Source organism: Notolepis coatsorum (genome assembly GCF_963971535.1).
Source record: "Notolepis coatsorum genome assembly, chromosome: 1".
Taxonomy (NCBI): domain Eukaryota; kingdom Metazoa; phylum Chordata; class Actinopteri; order Aulopiformes; family Paralepididae; genus Notolepis; species Notolepis coatsorum.
Genome location: NC_140165.1, coordinates 101,997,672 through 102,018,605, shown reverse-complemented (window position 1 = coordinate 102,018,605; position 20,934 = coordinate 101,997,672). Strand labels below are relative to the sequence as shown.

The 20,934-nt window shown below is 42.9% G+C and overlaps 1 protein-coding gene across 1 annotated transcript in view; it reads left to right on the top strand.

The window, feature by feature from the left end:
* Positions 1–20,934, top strand: part of lrch4 (leucine-rich repeats and calponin homology (CH) domain containing 4) — a 170,030-nt gene that overhangs the window by 72,242 nt on the left and 76,854 nt on the right. The window contains exon 2 of the mRNA XM_084335405.1: positions 19,610–19,754. Within this exon, the coding sequence (XP_084191531.1) occupies positions 19,610–19,754 (145 nt within the window). The remainder of the gene's footprint in view (positions 1–19,609; positions 19,755–20,934) is intronic.

The window sequence follows — 20,934 nt, the reverse complement described above, 5'->3', positions numbered from 1 at the left end:
CAACATTAAAATAGTTTAGATTTGTGTATGTTGTTTATGTAAAAAAAATCTTGAAAGTAACGCAATAGTTACTTTCTGAAGTAACTAGTTACTTTTATAATTTGTAACTGAGTAAGTAATTTAGTAACTTTTTGGAAGTACCTTGCCCAACACTGGTTATAACCTTGCCTAATGGAGGTAATGTGGTGCTTTTTTCTCCTATTGCTAGATTTAAGTGAGTCGTTCCTCATCATCTTTGGGGAACGTCCGGGAGTGTTGCACTTGCATATATGGATTTCATGGTGGTTTTTGTTCTGGATCTGTTGTGATGTTTCTTCTTGACTTAAGATAAGATAAGATATTCCTTTATTGAACCCCTTGGGGACATTTGGGCATCATAGCAGCGCAGGATGGGGGAGTGGAGGTACAGGTAGTAGAAGACATGGTACAGGTTAGGGCTGGGCGATATGACGATATTATATAAACGATACACTTTTTCAACGTATCGTGGATATCGTGATGTTTTGCCCAAGAGGATTGTGTCGCGTCAATCTGGTCCACACGTTACTCGTTCATATCTCAGTCCGTGCTGAGATATGCCCATTCTGCGGTCTGTTAATACAGTTTTCAATCAGACAGATGTATGGAAAGGCTTTTATTATAACATTCGTTGCAGTAAAATCATTATGCCTCGTTTAGTCATCCTGCGGAGCACTGGTCTCCTACTCGTCGGCCGCGGGGAGCTAATGTTAGTAGCTTTGTTGTTGTCAGCACTCGTCAAAATCAATGGAGGACATTCAGGAAGTCAAAAACTAATAGCGCTTGCCGATTGGTGCTAAGAACAGCAGGGCGGGTGCAAGCGGTGTGACGTAACTGGCAGACTCGACTGTCAATCAAAATGATTCTGTTTTCCGTCAGAATGAATGAATGAAAACTTTATTAACAGATTGCAGAATGGGTACAATACAGTACAGGCGGATGAAGACCAGAAAAAGACTTTCGGCTTTTTTACATAAGGGTCCTCCATTTTCAATTCATCAAAACATTTAGAGACATACAAATATACAGTAGTTTCATAAAAATGCTAAAATGCTATTGATTGATTGATTTAAAACTTTATTAACATATTGCAGAATGCGTACAGTACAGCTCAATACATACAATTGTTAAGGGGATGCAGACCAGAGAAAGACTTTCGTCTTGTTTACATCAGGGTCCCCCATTTTCAATTCATCATATTTCATATCTAAATCATATAATATCTCATTGCTAAATATTAGGGGTGGGAATCACCAGTTTCATCATGATACGATACGATATCGATTCTTTGGACAACGATACGATATTTGCCGATATCACAAAGTCTCTCACGATACAATACGATACGATTAGATTCAGGTGCCTGCGATCGATATGAGATGATATCATATGCCCATTTAACACAATCAGTTATGAGACTCGCCACAGGATTTTCAAAATAAGAGTATCGATATGAATCGATCTTATTACATCGCATCGATCCGATTCGATCGTTGATAATTACATCGATGTATCGATCTGGATCGATGTATCGTCCCACCCCTACTAAATATATGCAATATATAATCTAATAATCCAATAATCTAAATCTAATATATAATATAAAAATGCTAAATGCATGGGTATTTTATTTTGTCTTTAATGTTAGCTTGCAAACTCAAATACTGTCTTGGTAAGCCTCATAATGAATTGTTTGGGGTAAAAAAGAAAAACATTGTGATGTGTATCGTGTATCGCCGAAAGGTCAGAAAATATCGTGATATCATATTTAGGCCATATCGCCCAGCCCTAGTACAGGTCATAGAATTATAGTACAGTGGAGTGGAGAAGTAAAAATGTAAATAGAATAAAAAGGCAGTGTAACCAATATAACAATATAATTAACTCTGGACATGTGCATATGGGCAACAAGGTGCAAGATGAGGGTGCCCTCTCAGTTATATTTGCCCTACAATAAATATAGTTGCAATTTATTGTACGGCCCATGGGGGCAAACCCATGTGATCTCGGGTTATACAAATTACATTTGATTTGATTCCCTCATTTGGGCTTAACTCCCAGTGAATAAAATACTAGTGAAATTAAACTATTCCCCATTTTGCCGGGTATCCACGCAAAAGGACCCCGTGGCGGTCCCCCGACCACATTTTGAGACCCGCTGTTGCAGTGGACTTGGCCTGGCCGGCACCACGAGCTGTGCCAGTTAATCCAGCCGCCTCTCCTCCGCTCCGCGGTGGAATGCCAGCTGGACCTCTCCATGCTCGTCGGCTCCCATTCCGTAATAAATACTTTTCCCATGAATCATGTGTCCACTTGATAATGTCTCTGCGTCCATCTCGCCTCGTCGCAACGGGTCTCTGCGTCGGGAGACACGGCGCCTGAGAGGACAGAGACTTCTTTTTTTAAGTTTGCATTTTTGTACCATTGTCTGAATTTTTTTTACCTCTTGCCTGCACTTTTTACTTCATTGTACTTTCATTGTAGTTTGTATATTTGTATAGTGTTTATTCCTCTTTTACTTACTTTTTTTTTACTGTATGAAGCACATTCTCAGGGGCTCATACAGAACCAAGCATCTCACTGTAATGTACGTGTACTTTATACGTGACAAATTAAAGCAAACTTGAAACTTGAACTTGAGGAGGAGACTGGAAATGCCTGGGACCGCTCAGCTGTTGATATGACTCCATAGGAGTCGGGAGTGCGTGTGTGTGTCTGACTGTGTGTGTGTGTGTGTGTGTACACATGCCTGCAAGTGCGTTTCTGTGTGTACATGTTGCATAGTTGTGTGTGTGAAAGGGATAGTGGGCTGATACCGACAGTAGATTCAAGATCAAGAGGTTTATTTATCACATACATACCAGGGCAATGAGGGCATACAGTGAAATGTGGTTGGCCATGCCCGCTTCGATTCACTTCGATATCCCAGTAGAAAGGGATATTGGTCTTGATACTGACTAGGGATGCACCGATCTGACTTTCAGTCCCGATACCTGGGCTTTGGGTATCGGGCGATACCGAGTACCGATCCGATACCCATTGTTCAATCAATAAACTGTATCTGCCTCACTGTGTGGAAGAGACTGGGATCATTCTTTTGTGCAAGGCAACATCAGGCTTGACTTAAAACATTACTTTCTTAACTTAGTGAAACAAAATGTAACAAATTAACACATGGATATAAATGTACTGAATTGTAATTTATTATTTTATTTATTATTATATAAAAAGAAAAATATTCCGATATATATGTAAAAGGGTGGATTATCCCTGCTTGTGGGAGTAGTAGTACACAGCCACTGGGTAGCAGGATACTATAGAATTGGATCTATATGTACCCCCGTCTTTGGCCCGGAACGTCGTTCTGGAGGGCTTGCAGCAGGAGTGGATGGGGCCCAGGATTTACTAACCTGGGGAATGGTACTCTGGTCTCCCTCGCCTTCCAAGGCGGTCAGCAGTAGCTCCCCACACACTCTCACTTCCCCCAGTACCTCCGACAGCCCTCCCACACCCGGTGACTGTCAGTTCAATAGTATTATTGGGCTTCCCTGTAAGCAGTACCCTTCCTTGACCACCTGTATAGACCCTTCAAATGCTATTCTGTGAATGGGGTGTAAGGGTTAAATAATTATGCAGTCACAGTATTTACCCAGGGGTTAGGTTAGCAAATGAAAGAAACAGACACACACACAGTGCTCCCAATTATATCTACTTTGTATTTAAGCCTGGGCAGGTTATCAGTTACAGGTTGTACTTCAGATTTATTCAGATAGCACTTATTCATAAATGGCACCGGGTGCTCTCACTGATAATGTAGGGGAACACTATTCCCACCATAGGCACCGCGTGCTCAATACATTAATAACACCCCGCTTGTACTAGGGGAGACACAGGCATAAAGTAGAGAAACATTGGGAATTCAAACAACAAGAATAATAAAAATACAAAAGAAACCAAGCAAATGTGGGCCCACGTTACCAAAATAAAACCTACACTAAAGCCGGCTTATATGGTTTGGGGTACCCCTTAGACACTGGTTGTTAGCGTTCACTTGAATGGACGTTGATGTGGATACACGAGGTACCGTTCGTACTTAGCCAAAATGGCGGACCCACTCTTATCACCTCTCGTCCAGGTGACAAGATGGCGTCGGGCGATCCCGCGAGCACAGCCAGCGGGCTGGGCGAACAGCATGGGCAGTGGTGAACTGGAGGAGCGTGCTGTGATGGCGACCTCTGCTGGTGGGAAGAGGCGTCCTCTGCGACGTCGGGGAGACGTCCACTGCTGGCTGTTGCTTGCTGCTGTCACGCGAGCTAATACTGTTGGCTACCCTAAACACAGCTAAACTTTGGGTCTGGATGCACCCTCCTGCTATATCGGTTGTACTACTAACGCAACGTGGCTGACTGTACCACCGGTCTTCAGCGCCGCGCGCCCGGTAGTCTACTGGAGTCAGACAGAGCCGTTAGCAGCATGCTAATACACCGCACACTTACTACTATAACCCGTTAACTATAGACGTTAGTCCCGTTAACTATGGACGTTAGTCCTTCGTCCTGTATCGCTTACTCACACACTATCGCTGGTACTTCTAGGATAACATGTCAACTAGCAAGTACTTCTTATCACCCGTCGCTCTCCAACGGGGCTCTTCCACATAACTTCTGCAACGGGGCTCTTCCAGAGCACACGCCCGCTGCGACTGTTCACGGTCGAGTTCACTGCCGAAGAGGGCTTCCTGGTCCTCTGGCCCCCAGGTAATTCCCTCTTCCTCGTTGCTTCCCTCTCTCCTCCGCTCCACCTGCCACCACTGCCACTCCGCCCCCTGCTGGCAACCGCCACTGATCCCACTCTAGGACCACTCCAGAAAGGGAGAAAGGTGCTTCAATGTTATTGTTAGTGATCCATACTGAAGCCGGAGAAGAGTAGCACCTCACCTCGTTATTAGACCGGGCGAGATATCAAAAGGAACACTGTTTATCACACTTTATACACACACAGGGAAAGTAACAGTTAGTTAGCACTTCTGAATACTTAGTAGAATATTCAGGCTGCTACATTTATAATATATATTTTTACCCAATCCAGCTATTTTAGTCATATCGGGGCCGATATCCGATATCAATATCGGATCGGTGCATCCCTAATACTGACGGTAGAACAGGATATTGGTCTGATACTGACAGTAGAACGGGATATCGCGCTCATACCAGGTATAGAATCTTGAGAGACACAGCAATATTGTTGGTTCTCTCTATAATGGAGAACATGATTATTATACAGTATATTAGTAATTTTTTGTCCAATGACAAACCTAACTACCAAACTGATGGTCCATGTCTTGGGCTGACCCATACAGTTATGTGTGTGTTGTTCAGCAAGGTTGTTCTGACCCGCTACATTCTTCCTTTGCCAAACCAAACAGGAGCTCTGGAGTGTGAGAGAGCGTTGGCCCATAGCGATAGCAGCTGGAGAGAGAGAGAGAGAGAGAGCGAGAGCACACAGGATCACATCTCCATCCCCCAACACACACACATACACATTCCCAGCCCCTACACCCCGCACCCATTGTTCAAGCAGCCCCCCTCCAGCTATGGGACAATGGAGTCAGAGAGACAGGGCTGTGGGACTGTACTCACCGTCTTCCCCCTCTCATAATGCTACTGTATGAGAGTGAAGGAGGCTATTCTCTGTCCTCGCTCCACAATGGTGGAACAAACCTCACACCACCACCACAGTCAGGACAGCTGAAACCCCGCCACAGTTGTATAATGAACAATTTTTTTTTTTTATTATTTTTTTTTTTTAATATAAAGTTTGCCAATAGGGATGTATCAGTAGTATTGGCAGTGGTAGTAGTCGTAATAGTAATCCACTATATTTCTTTATTTTCTAAAAAATAAACCAGTTCAACACAGGTAGCCACTTTTGCTTCATTTCTTTGATGGCTCAAATGTATGCTCAGTCCAGTGGTTCCCAAACCTCTCCTCGAGACACCCCAGCCGTTCCATGTATTTGTTAAATTCCACCACCAGCACACTAGTGTTGTCAAAATACTGGAATTTCGACTTCGATACGATACCTTGAAAAGTATCGATACTTCGATACCATTTCGATACCAAAAAAATAATATATATATATATATATATATAATTTTTTTTTTTTTATATTATAAACAAATTTAGCTTTTGTTGCTGGTTGATTTTCCTCAGCTTCTCTCTGGTACTATAAGAGAAGATAAATATAACACTTTTAAAACCCTTTGTTTATCTTTAGGTCACACATTTAAAAGTAACTGTTCATCTCACTTCAATCATTTTTATTGCAGATGCAGAACATGGTATTTTCTCAAGCAGACAGATGTAAACACTGTAATCTGTGTTGCATGTACCTGACAAACTGAACTGTTTGTATTACAGTTAGTAACAGTTTCGATTTTTATTGAGAGAGAGAGAGAGAGAGAGAGAGAGAGAGAGATGCTATTTAAACACTTCATGGAAACGGGGTAACGTTAACCTTATGTCGACTGTAGTATTGTATGACCTCGACTTAACGTTACTCCGTTTCCATGCAGTAATTATAAAGGTGCCAGCTAAGCTAAGGGAGCTAACGGCTAGGAGTAGCTAACGTTAGCTGATAGCTGCCTGTAACGTTACTAACAACTTATCAGCTGTTGATATTATGCGCCATCAGTAGACAACGTATCATGTATTAAACTAGAGTTAATGGTTTAATGCTTCAGTCACAGTGACGTTGAAAGAGCAGCTGTCACGAACCTCTCATTTCTTTATGGAGATCCGCGTTGGCACTGATCTGTAACACCGCTTGCAAATAGCATTGGGGCATCTTCTTTAGCTTGTCCTTCGTTGTTTACTTTAAACCCGAAGTACCTCCAAACAGCACTTCTGCTGTTTTCTTTATCCACAAGCACAAGTTACGGAGGCTCTGCATTTGCCATCTTCAGCTAAAATGTTTGTCGGCTCTGTGAGGGGGAGGGCTGGAGGAGGGGCAAGCGCGCTCTGAACAGCGTGTCAACAACTTGCGGTAGAACACTCGCCAGCTGGTACCGATACTGCAGAAAGTATCGGTATTTCGGGAAATGAGTATCGAAACCATTTTAAATATTCAGTATCGATATGTATCGATACTTCGATATTTTTGACAACACTACAGCACACCTGATTCAACTAATAAAGGGCTAGTTAAGTTGAATCAGGTGTGCTGGTGGTGGAATTTAACAAGTACATTGAACGGCTGGGGTGCTTCGAGGAGAGGATTGGGAAGCACTAGTCTATAGGGTTGGGTACCTTCACATTTGAACCGGTACCGGTACCTGTGAATCGATACCGATACCCAGCGGTACCTTTTTTCGGTACTTTAGTCTCTAAAAATGTAATCTACCTACCTCAGTTGTAAAATAAAAAATCCAAACTTCAAATAACCACACTTTCGACCGTTTTCGGCTTGCCATTGCCCCGACTGCTTTGTTGTTGAATCAAGTCAAATCCTAGGTAAGCGTGTGTTGTGCGTGTGAACGTTGACGTGAAAAAAAAATTGTAAAAGATTTAAAATAAAAGATTTTTTTTTTATTTTAATTTACAGTACCGAAATGTGGCAACGACGTATCTCACGTGAATCGGTACTCTGTAGTACCGACGTGATTCGGTACCCATCCCTACTAGTCTAGTCGATTTTGTGTTTTTGAGCACAAAGTTCATCATAGATCTAGCCTCTTTATTTTGCTCTCAAAGTGGACCAGATTGATGCATTTAACTTTAAAATGTACACACAAAAAAAAATCCGAGGGGCCTTCCCCCGGACCCCCCTAGAGGGTCGGAGGTTCACCCCCCATAGTCTCTGAAAATACTGTGGAAAACACTGTCTTTTACTAGTATGGACCTTCACCGACCTTACCACTATTTATTTACTATGTTACTATCCTTATACCACTACCTATCATGCTAATATTATGTCTATACTGTACTACTAGGCACTCAGAGTGTAACACTATGCTTTATGCTACTATCCTTGTACTACCTATCATGCTAATATGTCTATACTACTATGCACTCAAGAGTGTAACACTTATGTTCGACACTCATGCCACTGACCCTTAGCTGCCAGAGATGTACCCTTCCTGCTGACTTGTTGTTTACAATTTGTAAGTCGCTTTGGATAAAAGTGTTAGCTAAATGTAAGTGTACTAATGTATATTATTTACAGAACATGGTAGTCTTTCACACATTGCTGCTGCAGTGTACAGTAGCTGTCCATTGCAAGCTTTTTTACACCGCCATTGTAAGTTGGCCTATGTATATACTTCTGTGGTGTGGTCACACACACACTGCTGCTGCTGCTGCTAGGTATATAGACCTTTTCAAACATGACAAGGTAAACATTCTAAATGCGCCCAGGTTTATTCCCTGTTGCGGTGTCTGCTAGTATCAATAGCTGACGGGACATATACACTTAGCTGTTCCCCTAGCAACGGAATTCCACTGAAGAAGTCCATATGCTCGCATTCTACCTGTACCGCTACCGTATGCACCGCATAGGAACATGTATACACAAACACAAATTTTTTTTGTTCCATATGGGGACATTCCATTGGCTTAACCTTAGCCATAACCATAAAGACTATCCTAAGATAAAATATATATTGTTTCCCTTGCATGCAGGGACTTTTTGTCCCCCACAAGTATAGAAAAACGACCCACATGCACAGAAGCTGTGGGTTTGGGCTGGAATGTTGGCACACACACACACACACACTCTTTTTGAACTGCTCCATTTAGCAAGACGTGTGTAGTTCTCCCTTCAGCCCTGCTAATGAAACACCTCGTATTAACCCTTTCACTGCAGCACTATCAAACGGTTAACCCTTTCACTGCCGCACTACCAAACGGTTAACCCTTTCACTGCGACAACACACAGAAGGTTAACCCTTTCACTGCCACACGACAGCAGGTTAACCCTTTCACTGCCACACTACAGAAGGTTAACCCTTTACTATCACACTACAGACTGTTACCGTTAACCTTCTGTAGTGTGGCAGTGAAAGGGTTAAAGCCAGCTCTGCCCGTGGGGCCCTCAGCCAGACATTAACAGGAAGGACTGAGAAAAGAAGACGGACGTAGAGAGAGAGAGAGACACGGAGAAGGAAGGAGGGAGAGAAAGAGAGATGGATGGATGGGCAGATCAAGAAGCGTCGATTTGAAAATTGGAATCAAAATGAATGTTTACTTTATTCATATAGGCTACATATTACCTTGACGTGAGAAATGACTGGCATATATAGGCTATATATATATGACACTTTTCTTTTTTTAAGTATTTAACCATTTCACTGCCACATGGCAAAGGGTTAACCCTTTCACTGCCACACTACAGAAGGTTAACCCGTTCACTGCCACACTAACAAAGGTTTAACCCTTGCACTGCCACACGACAAATGGTTAACCATTTCACTGCCGCACTGCAGATTCAGAAGGTTAACCCTTTCACTACCACACTACAGATTGTTAACCGTCTGTAGTGTGGTAGTGAAAGGATTAACCTTCTGTAGTGTGGTAGTGAAAGGGTTAAAATCGGTCGAAGCAAACCGACCTGAACCATGGTCTAAATGTGAGAGGGAGAGGACCAAAAGAGAGAGAGAGACACCCCCACACGCCTGTTTATACAACATCAGCACACCGCAATCAATCAATATAAGCCCATCAGGCAGTCTGTCTCGCATCGACAAGGCCTGTTCTCATATTGCCGGCAGTGAAATGTTGGCGTTAATAGCGTTAGAGTGGGGTCAGTGTCAGCGTTTCCCCCTCTCTGCTGTTCTTTTGTTTGCTCACACACCGTACTGTATCGCAGTAGGTCATTGTCTTTTCATTTCCTTATGTCTCTATTGTAGGCCAGACACACACACACACACACACACACACACTACACGCACACACACACTAGACTCACACGCCCTGGTGTGCAGCCGGGGTCAGGAGGGAGATATTTCTGGAGAGGAAAGGAGATGCTAATTACAGGGCCCCGCAAGGAGAGCGCTCGGCGTGGCTTAAAGAACGCACCGCTGTCATTATGAGGAGACGGGGAGGACTGGCCACAGGGGAGGGAGGGAGGGAGGGAGGGAGGGAGGGAGGGAAAGAAATGCTTGGAAGGCAGAAAATATATCAGGAGAGAGGAAGACAAAGGAAGGGAGAGAGGGTAACATGAAATGAGTGTAAATAGAGATGAAATAACGGAGTGGAGAGGTATAAATATAATTAGGTCTGACCAAAAAGAACAGTGTGCAGAGTGGGGATGCACTGATACTGACAGTAGAATAGGATATCAGGCTGATACTGACAGTAGAATAGGATATCATGCTGATACTGACAGTAGAATAGGATATCATGCTGATACTGACAGTAGAATAGGATATCATGCTGATACTGCCAGTAGAATTGGATATCAGGCTGATACTCACAGTAGAATAGGATATCAGGCTGATACTGACAGTAGAATAGGATATTGGTCTGATACTGACAGTAGAATAGGATATCAGGCTGATACTGACAGTAGAATAGGATATCAGGCTGATACTGACAGTAGAATAGGATATTGGTCTGATACTGACAGTAGAATAGGATATCATGCTGATACTGACGGTAGAATAGGATATCAGGCTGATACTGCCAGTAGAATTGGATATCAGGCTGATACTGACAGTAGAATAGGATATCAGGCTGATACTGACAGTAGAATATGATATTGGTCTGATACTGACAGTAGAATAGGATATCAGGCTGATACTGACAGTAGAATAGGATATTGGTCTGATACTGACAGTAGAATAGGATATCATGCTGATACTGACAGTAGAATAGGATATCATGCTGATACTGACAGTAGAATAGGATATCAGGCTGATACTGACAGTAGAATAGGATATCAGGCTGATACTGACAGTAGAATAGGATATCATGCTGATACTGACAGTAGAATAGGATATCAGGCTGATACTGACAGTAGAATAGGATATCATGCTGATACTGACAGTAGAATAGGATATCAGGCTGATACTAACAGTAGAATAGGATATCAGGCTGATACTGACAGTAGAATAGGATATCAGGCTGATACTGACCGTACTTACTTACGCCTTTTACCCCAGTTTTAAGTACCTCGGAGTCCACATATCAGAGGACTTGACATGGAGCACACACATTGACAGTGTAGTGGAGAAGGCACGGCAACGCCTCTACTTCCTTAGGTGCCTAAGGAAGTTCAAAGTGAGTCAGAAGATCCTTAAGAACTTCTACTCATGCACAATAGAGAGCATCCTGACTGGTAACATCACCTCCTGGTTTGGGAATAGCACCGCACAAGACCATAGCAGACTACAGAGAGTGGCCCGTTCAGCCGAACGCACAATTGGAGGTGGGCTCCCTACTCTCCAGGACATTTACAACAAGCGTTGCAGGGGCAAGGCTAAGAGAATAATCAAAGACTCTAGTCACCCAAACAACTGCCTCTTTGAACTGCTGTGGTCAGGCAAGCGATACCGAAGTCTCATGGCCAGTACAAAGAGACTCAGAAGGAGCTTCTATCCCAGGCCATCGGGATGGTCAACCACAACAACAATGACTCCATGTAACAACCCATCATCTACACTCACAGCACACACATCCACACACTCACTTTGAATAAATACTCACCGTAACACCCACTTTACTCACTTTAGACACTTTAACACACTTTATATTTATTGGTAAAGAGATTTGCACAAAAATTCATACCTCATTGCACCTTACCCTAAGTTGTTGTACCTCATCCCATTTCTGCATTGTACCTCACCGTTACTCTTTTTTACTCTGTATTGTATGTATATTGACTGAACACTTTTTGTTTACGTACTTGACTTTTTCTATTTCATACTTTTTATCTATTTTTATCTAGCACACTCCCAGGAGCTCATACAGAAAAAAGCATTTCATGGAAAAGTATTCTGTATTTTACTATGACGACTAAAGATGGGGCATAGGCCATCAACAAGGGTTCTCCAAACATCCCGATCCTGAGCCAACCTCTCCAGGGCCCTGTTTCATGTACGTGGTTCAACTAAGTCGATCAAGATGTCCATTATCCAGCTTCAGTTAACCCGATGTTCGAAGCCGGGATTTTCCTGTTTCACAAAGGTGGATTCAGTCTCGTTAACTCAAGCCAGACTTGCGAGTCAGGCTAAATGCGCGCGGCCGTTTTAGGTGAAAAGCCAGCACGTATCGATGGCAGAGACCCTGATTCTCAACGGCATTGATTGATTAATTGATTTAAGACTTTATTGACAGATTGCAATACGGCTCAATCGCCTCGCCGACAAGTTAAATGCGTTATCTATAGGCTAATTCTAAGTCCCTCATTACCTCAATCAATCAGATTATATTTCTTTAAACTTGCCTGCTGGATTGAATAATCAAATGAGATCTTGCTAGCGAAAAGAATTAGTTAACTGTTATACAGAATTACGATACGGCCCTCTTGCCCATTGATTGATGTATAGTCAATCTTTAACTTATCTCCAATGTGGTCTAACGGGTTGTTCTTTTGACTTTCACACGGACGACCGGGGTTCAAGACCCTAGTCGTCTCCTTGTTTTTGCAATATAGGAATAATTCAATTTGGTGCACGTTGAGAGCTATATAAAGAATGACATCCTCAATGCATGTAGATTTATAATATTTTAACTTAAAACCAGGCTACTTTGGCGTATAATCATTAATATTATATTCAAAAAAATCATATTGGAAACACCGGGATTTGAACCCGGGTCGCAAGGTTGGCAGGCTTGAGCACTACCGCTGGGCCACTGTGCCAGATGGGATAAATTCATTGTTTATACATTAATGAACGAGAGACCCGTGTTTAGAATATTCCTTATTTTGAATGAAGTTTTATTTCTTTATCCTCATTCATTCATGTGACGTCAACGGCTCATTCAATTTCTCAAATCCGTCAAACAGCGCATCTCATCAGACATCTTAATCCCAGTTACAATTAAAATAACCACATTTTTGTGTACATCGCACGAGCGAGCGCCACCGTCGCCACGGTATATAACGTGCATTATTTAGGACAAAGTGAATTTAATATCAGCATTTTGGGTCTATTTTACATTTCAAAAGCCCCCTCTGGAAGAATGGAGCACAAAAACGTAATTCAGAATGGTATAATGCAGATCGTAGACTGTGGGAATAGTTTCAGGAAACGAGCTGTCACTTCTTTGCGGGGGCGTGGCTCTGCGTGATCGGGCTAACTTGAACTTGAACTCTGCTTTCGAGCAGGCTCAAACTTTTGGATCTGTTGGCATGGTGATCTGGAAAATCCACGTACATGAAACCGGAAAGTCCGGCTAACCCAGTTATCCAGCTAAAGTTATCCGGCTAACTCAGTTATCCAGGTACATGGAACGGGGCCCAGGTGTGTCCCATCTTCTTGGCATCATCTTCCGAGACTGACAGTAGAATGGGATATTGGGCAAGTTAAACTGATGGTCCAAGTCTTGGGCTGACCCAAACACTTCGAAGCTTCAATCGCTGCCATGGTAATCCACACCAAAATCAAGAATTGAATCGGCATAAGAAAGAGCATGTGATCTACCACATAGCTTTGCATGTGGAAAGAATGCGGCAGTGTGACATTAGTCACCCTGTGACTAGCTTAGATGTTCCATTTATCCGGACAGTCCTGGCATTCCGGACAATCTTATCTATACCGTTCATAGGGCAAACCCGAATGCTTCATAGCTTCAATCCCTGCCATGGGAATCAATGTCAAACTATTCCAATGCTTTGTTTGATTTTGGGGGGTGAATAAAACTGTACATTAGTACATGTTCTGGAACCTATGTAACACAGGGTTCGCACAAGGTCCTTGAAGTGCTTAATAGCTTGATTTTTTACAAAAAAAAAGTTAAGGCCTGGAATTCCTTGAAAACAGCCCATTTTTAAACAAGGTGGTTAAAAAGTCCTTGAAATTCAAAGCAACCATTCGCATTGAAAGTTTTGTTCATCCATGATAAAAAAAATTCTGAATCAAGAAATAAAATGTTTCCATTTAAAGTATAACTAATTGTCGGAAATTGTTTTTAAGCCATAAATATTGGATCTGTTTTATTTTCTTTTATAAAAAAAACAGCATTTCAAAGAAAAATAGTGCTTGGAAAACTACTTGAAAGTCCTTGAATTTCATGTCTATGGGAACCCTGGTAACATCCATTCACCCTGCAAGGTGCTCCATAGTGGCCCAGATAACCCCGGAAAGGGAAGTGGGGACCAGACAAAAGGTGGCTATTTCTGGACAAAAACCTGAACCGTTCGTCGTTTAAAATGGACCAGTGGCCTTGCCAAGATCTGTCGCTCTAATCTGTGTCTGCCTCTCTGAGTTCTTTGTTCAACCCCCCTCCCCCCTCCTTTCTCTGAATGCATTCATATGGCATGAGAGGTTTGAAAAACAAGCAACAAGCCAGAGTATGAATTCAACTGACGATGCCCAGGAACAAGTATGGAGAGAGAGAGAGGCGTATCTGCAGGTCATTCAGAGGATAGCGTTTGTGGGCATGCTTCCCTGTGTGATTCAAGACAATGAAAGTGAATCAGGAGTCTACAGGCCTTTGTTTACCCATATTCTCTTGTAGACTACATACTTTGTCTTGGTAGTATGACTGGCCTGCACAGCCAATAGTAAAGGATAATAGTATAGCACACTACACCATCATCATTGGTGATCATTTTGTTTGTTTCTTAACCCTTATTAAAAGATTATCAGAGATGAGGCCGTGTACAGTAGACTCAACCACACACACGATTGTGTGTGATAGGTGTTTTGAGTCTACAAGGTTCTCAGTGCTGAATTATGTCCGTGTCTAGACTCCACCACTAAATCACATGCTAATTCTCAAATACTTAAAAGCTGCACTAGCAAGGCGCAGTGGACTAAGCACTCACCTACCACCAGTGGTGCGTTGGTGATTTCATACCTGGTTGCACTGTGTTTTAATGATGCCACGTGAGCGGGTGCGCGATCCCGCGCATGTGCATAAATGTTCCCTCGCGTTGTAGGGAGGATAGAAGCCTTGCATCACGTGTCCCCTACGATACACGAGGAGGCAGCCTGTCACATCTTTTCACCTGCCAGCGCGGACTCTCAATGGCGAGGTGTAACGTGTGGGAGGCTCACACTACCCCCGCCATTTCCTGTCTCTGCTGTGCAGGCGCCCCAACCGACCTGTAGGAGTCACTGTCCACAACATCCAGATTACCACCCATCGACTTCCACCCGCTAACTCTGCCAATTGAGTTAGTATGACGGCCGGCCCAAGCCAGAGGCAACGCCGACAGCCGGAGTCGAACCCGGTGTCTCTTGCGTTGGTGACGAGCGCAATGTCCGCTGCGCCACCCAGCCGCCTAGATTCACTGGTTCTTGTTGTAGGTTATTTGTGGTGGAGGCTGGCTGGCCAGGGTGCGTTAGATTCACTGGTTCTTGTTGTAGGTTATTTGTGGTGGAGGCTGGCTGGCCAGGGTGCGTTAGATTCACTGGTTCTTGTTGTAGGTTATTTGTGGTGGAGGCTGGCTGGCCAGGGTGCGTTAGATTCACTGGTTCTTGTAGGTTATTTGTGGTGGAGGCTGGCTGGCCAGGGTGCGTTAGATTCACTGGTTCTTGTTGTAGGTTATTTGTGGTGGAGGCTGGCTGGCCAGGGTGCGTTAGATCCACATAGTCGGCAGTGGAAAAGACTATACCGGTGCATACAGTAACTCCACAAGAAGCACTGTTATTATGATATTGATTCAGCTTGGGGAAGTCTGTTTTGTAGTGAGTATCTGATATTGTGGTGGGCCATCACAAATCTAAATCTACGTGCTGTAAACACTGGGAAGAGAGGCTTTCACTCACACACAGACACACGCTCAGAACAGGGAGCTGCCCTGTACAGCCACAGTGTGGGGGATCGATGTACCTCTGGTCTGTCTTTAACCACAAACGACCCTGGTTAACCACAGGTTAATGAGCCTGGTCCATCCTGCGCCTGGGGGCAGGCAACACGGTGCCATGGACACGTGGTGAATCCCAGATATATCGTTATTCGTTACCGTTTATGCTGGAACCCAGGTCCTTAAAGGGCTGGTGCAGATTTTTGGACCCCTATAAGATGAGATAAAATATTCCTTTATCTATCTCCTTGGGGAAATTCGGGAATCCCTATTTCCAAGGTTAGCGCCTATGGACGGTTAGCTCAGCATCAGCTATATAATGTTAGCTTGCTACTAGCTTAGCTCAGCATCGTTAGCTTGCTACTAGGGATGGGAATCGAAAACCGGTTCCCGTTGGGTTCCTAATTGGCCGATGCCTGGAACCGTGTGGCTCCTGTGACTTTCGATTCCCTTATCGCTGCCTACAGTTGCGTAATAACGTTACGTTAGCATGTAGCCATGGCAGACTCTATTTGATTCCTTAAGGGCTCGAAATTGCCTGGGTTTTGGTATTATGCTCCCGAAATGCTCCCGCTGTTTGGCTACTTCTATGTGCAGTGAAAACTACTTGAATGCTTTAGAACAGTCATTGATTTAGTTTAGGGTGAGCTAAAATTAGCCGCGGAGCTATCGCTAGCTAACGTGAGCTAACTCTATTTAATCAAGCTCACAAAGAGAGATAAACAGCTGACAGCGGATAGTACAGGTACAAATACAATAAAACAGCGGGTGGGGACTGTTGTGTAAACCTTGTACTCTTTAGTTCACATATAATAAGAGCCGGATTGTTTGTTTACTAAGTCTCTACTAGTCTACTCTGAGTCCGTCAGACAGGAAGTACCATGGTGCAACATACAAATGTGTCCGTGTAGCAACACAAGCCAATACTTTAAAGGACAGGGGCCCGGGGAGGGAGCTCTCGCTCTCTGTGTGTGTGTGTGTGTGTGTGTGTGTGTGTGTGTGTGAGAGAGAGTGTGTGAGTGAGAGACAGAAGTCAGAGGAATAACAACCTGTTATTCAATAGATTAAATTCGTTTAAGAATAAAAAAATAAATACATTTTAAGAGAATCTCAAATACATTATTTTATTTAAGTGTAGGCTATAGTTAATGTTTTATTTTTTACAGTGTTTGTATTTTTCTGACATGGGGGCTCAACAATAAATGACAATCAGAAATGTCAAGTTGCATGTTGTTATTCTAACCAGCTTAGACCCCGACGCTCTGCATCTTCTGGCCGCCTCAGACCTACTCCTATCCGAGCTCCGGGAGGGTCATCAAAGAGAAGTCGCCTATTCTCAGTCCTTGCCCCACAATGGTGGAATGAACTACCCACCCCAGTTAGGACAGCCGAATCACGTCCAATCTTTCGCCGTCGACTAAAGACGCACTTCTTCAACCATTATCTGAATAAAAAAAATATATATCTAACCCTAACTAACCGTACTGTCATGCACTTGTCCTAATAAACTAACCTACACTGTAGCACTCAACACTTTGATGAACATTGTTGCTCAGCTGATAGAGTTGTGCCCTTCCTGATGGCTTGTCGTACAGAACTTGTAAGTCGCTTTGGATAAAAGCGTCAGCTAAATGACTAAATGTAGTTCTGTTGCATTTCCAATTTATTTATTTAAATTATAAATTGATCAGGTATCGATAAGGGAATCGATAAAGAATCGAATCGATAAGCAGAATCGATAATGGAATCGTATCGATAAAATCCTATCAATTCCCATCCCTACTTGCTACTAGCTTAGCTCAGCATCAGCTATCTAATGTTACCGTGCTACTAGCTTAGCTCAGCATCAGCTATCTAATGTTACCGTGCTACTAGCTTTGTAGCTAAGGGAGGTTAACTTAATTAGATTGGCATTCGCTGAACGTTTTCAAAAGATGAGTGAGTGTTTGTTTGCTTGCCACACAGAGCTGGCTTTGCCATGGCCTGACTGCGTCTATATTAATCCCAGCCGAAGAGTGCAAGAGCGCTTCCGCATTTTGCCCTGATTGGCCCCGGTAACGCCCTCCAAATGCGCATTTTCTTTTTCCCCGCTCAGACGCCGAAATGGAATACATGTATATTATCGCGATGCGGACCAGATTCACTCGCAACGCCATAACGTTATTTCCCTGTACATTGCAACGTTAACACAACGCAGCTGTCAACTGTACTTTACATATTATCCAAACGAGGACCACATAACGCCATAACACGCCATAACGTTATTTCCCTGTACATTGTAACGTTAACACAACGCAGCCGTCAACTGTACTTTACATATTATCCAAACGAGGACCACATAACGCCATAACGTTATTTCGCTGTACATTGTAACGTTACATATTATCCAAACAAGGACCACATAACGCCATAACGTTATTTCGCTGTACATTGTACTGTTGTACATTGCAACATTAACACAACGCAGCTGTCAACTGTACTTTACATATTATCCAAACGAGGACCACATGACGCCATAACACGCCATAACGTTATTTCCCTGTACATTGCAACGTTAACACAACGCAGCTGTCAACTGTACTTTACATATTATCCAAACGAGGACCACATAACGCTATAACACGCCATAACGTTATTTCCCTGTACATTGCAACGTTAACACAACGCAGCTGTCAACTGTACTTTACATATTATCCAAACGAGGACCACATAACGCCATAACACGCCATAACGTTATTTCCCTGTACATTCCAACGTTAACACAACGCAGCTGTCAACTGTACTTTACATATTATCCAAACGAGGACCACATAACGCCATAACGTTATTTCGCTGTACATTCTACATACATCCGTTTCATCCACCATCATGTCTGACTGCAACACGGCTGTGGCATAATATCCATTCATGTCGATGGACGTACTGTTACTGGGCATTGTTCATAGAGTGAAGGTAAACATTAGCACTTTAATATGGCGTGTTCTGTGATTAATGTGATTGACCAGCGTTAATGTGATTGACCAGCGTTGCTAATATGAACCAAAGGCTTTAATATGTTGCGTTCTGGCATCTGTGATTAACCGTGTTGAATGGGGGTCTGAACCAAGCGAGGACCTCATGCGCATGCGCGGCGAGCACCTGGGCGAAGGAAAAGGAAATGCGCATTGCTTACCGGCGAATGGGGAAGATTGCGGAAGCGCTCTTGCACTCTTCGGCTGGGATTAATATAGACGCGGCCTGACTGTAAAAATGGTCGGGTAATCATGCACTTTCTGCTGCCACCATCTGCGTTAAACCGAGAGAAAGACCACATGAATTATTAATGTCGGCTACAGGCAGGTTACAGGTTTATATACTTGAGCATGTAACATTACTGGCTATTAGGTTACCTATACACTGGCTTTGAAAGGCTAGAGGGAAGTGTTGTTTTACAGTTTTACAGCCCAGCACTAATTCAGATTACCCTCTGATTGGTTAGAGTTAGGCTTATAGCCCAGCCCTAATTCAGATTACCCCCCTATTGGCTAGAGTTAGGTTTATAGCCTAGCCCATCCCTAATTCAGATTACCCCCCGATTGGTTGCCATGGACTGATTTCTTGGTTGCCCTGTGTGTTTCAGACCTGTCGAAGAACCGTCTGTGTGAATTGCCAGAGGAGCTGTGTCAGTGCATCTCCTTGGAGACACTCAGCCTCTACCACAACGGCATGCGCACCCTCTCCCCCAGCCTGGGTAACCTGCAGGCCCTCACCTACCTCAACCTCAGGTAACTCGCATATCCGCCTGCCTGACCGCCCACTCACTAGCTCACTGGCTCACACACATACTCACTCACTCACTCACATATGTGACCAGGCACAGACTTTAGGTCTTATTGAGTTGAAAATGTTTTACAGGATATGAACGTACAGGTTCATACCTTAAAAATAAGCCATCGCTTGTACAAATCGAGCGGATACTTTTCAATCTATGTCTTATGAACCAGGATGATACCACAATAGCTCGTTTTGAGCCACAGAGATTCAAAGGCTTGGAGTTGTTCCTCTTAACGATGCATGCAGAGCTACTTTACCCACAGGCCTTTGCAACACACCTAAGGCCTAACAAAATTAATAGTTGGTTTCAGGTTGGTTGTCAGTTTGGCCATGGGTAGGTAGGGAATTTATTTTATTTTATTTTTTTATTTTATTCTTTCCCACGGCGACTATGGATAGGGAATTTCTTTATTTAATTAAAATGTTCACAACAACATGGATGCATGTACTCTGCCAGCATGTTTAATATCCATAATACTAAATGTTTGACTAAGATTTCTATGAAACTTTATTCTAAAAAAAAAAAAAAAAAAAAAAAACTTTTTTTTTTTTTTTTTTTTATATAATTTTTTTTAAAAACTCATAAAATATATCTGGTCGCACCTAAATCGGCAGGGTCGGTCGGCAACCTGAAACCAACAATTATTTTTGTTAGGCCTAACCCCTCCCCAGTGTTAATTTTGTCAACGAAAATGATGACTAAATATGGTCGTCAACAAAGCTTTTTCCCCTGACTAAATCTAGACTAAAACAAAAAAGACCAAATCTAGACTAAAACTGACTAAGACTAAAATGCTCAGACCTGTAGTTGACTAAAACTGACTAAACTAAAAATAAATGAAGGTGACTAAATATGATGAAAACGAAAAAGGAGCATTTGACACATGACTAAGACTACAACAAAAATTTAAATAGCTGCCAAAATTAACACCCCACCCAACACCTTCTCCAGGTGAACTGCAGGGAGCAGACGTGGCTTTGTTATTATGATGTGATGATAGAATCAAGAATCGAGAGGTTTATTTGTCACATACATACCAGGGCATACAGTGAAATGCGGGTGGTCTTGCCCGCATTGATTGTGCAAAATACAATAATAAAATAGAATAAAATAGGTATTGAAAAAATTTA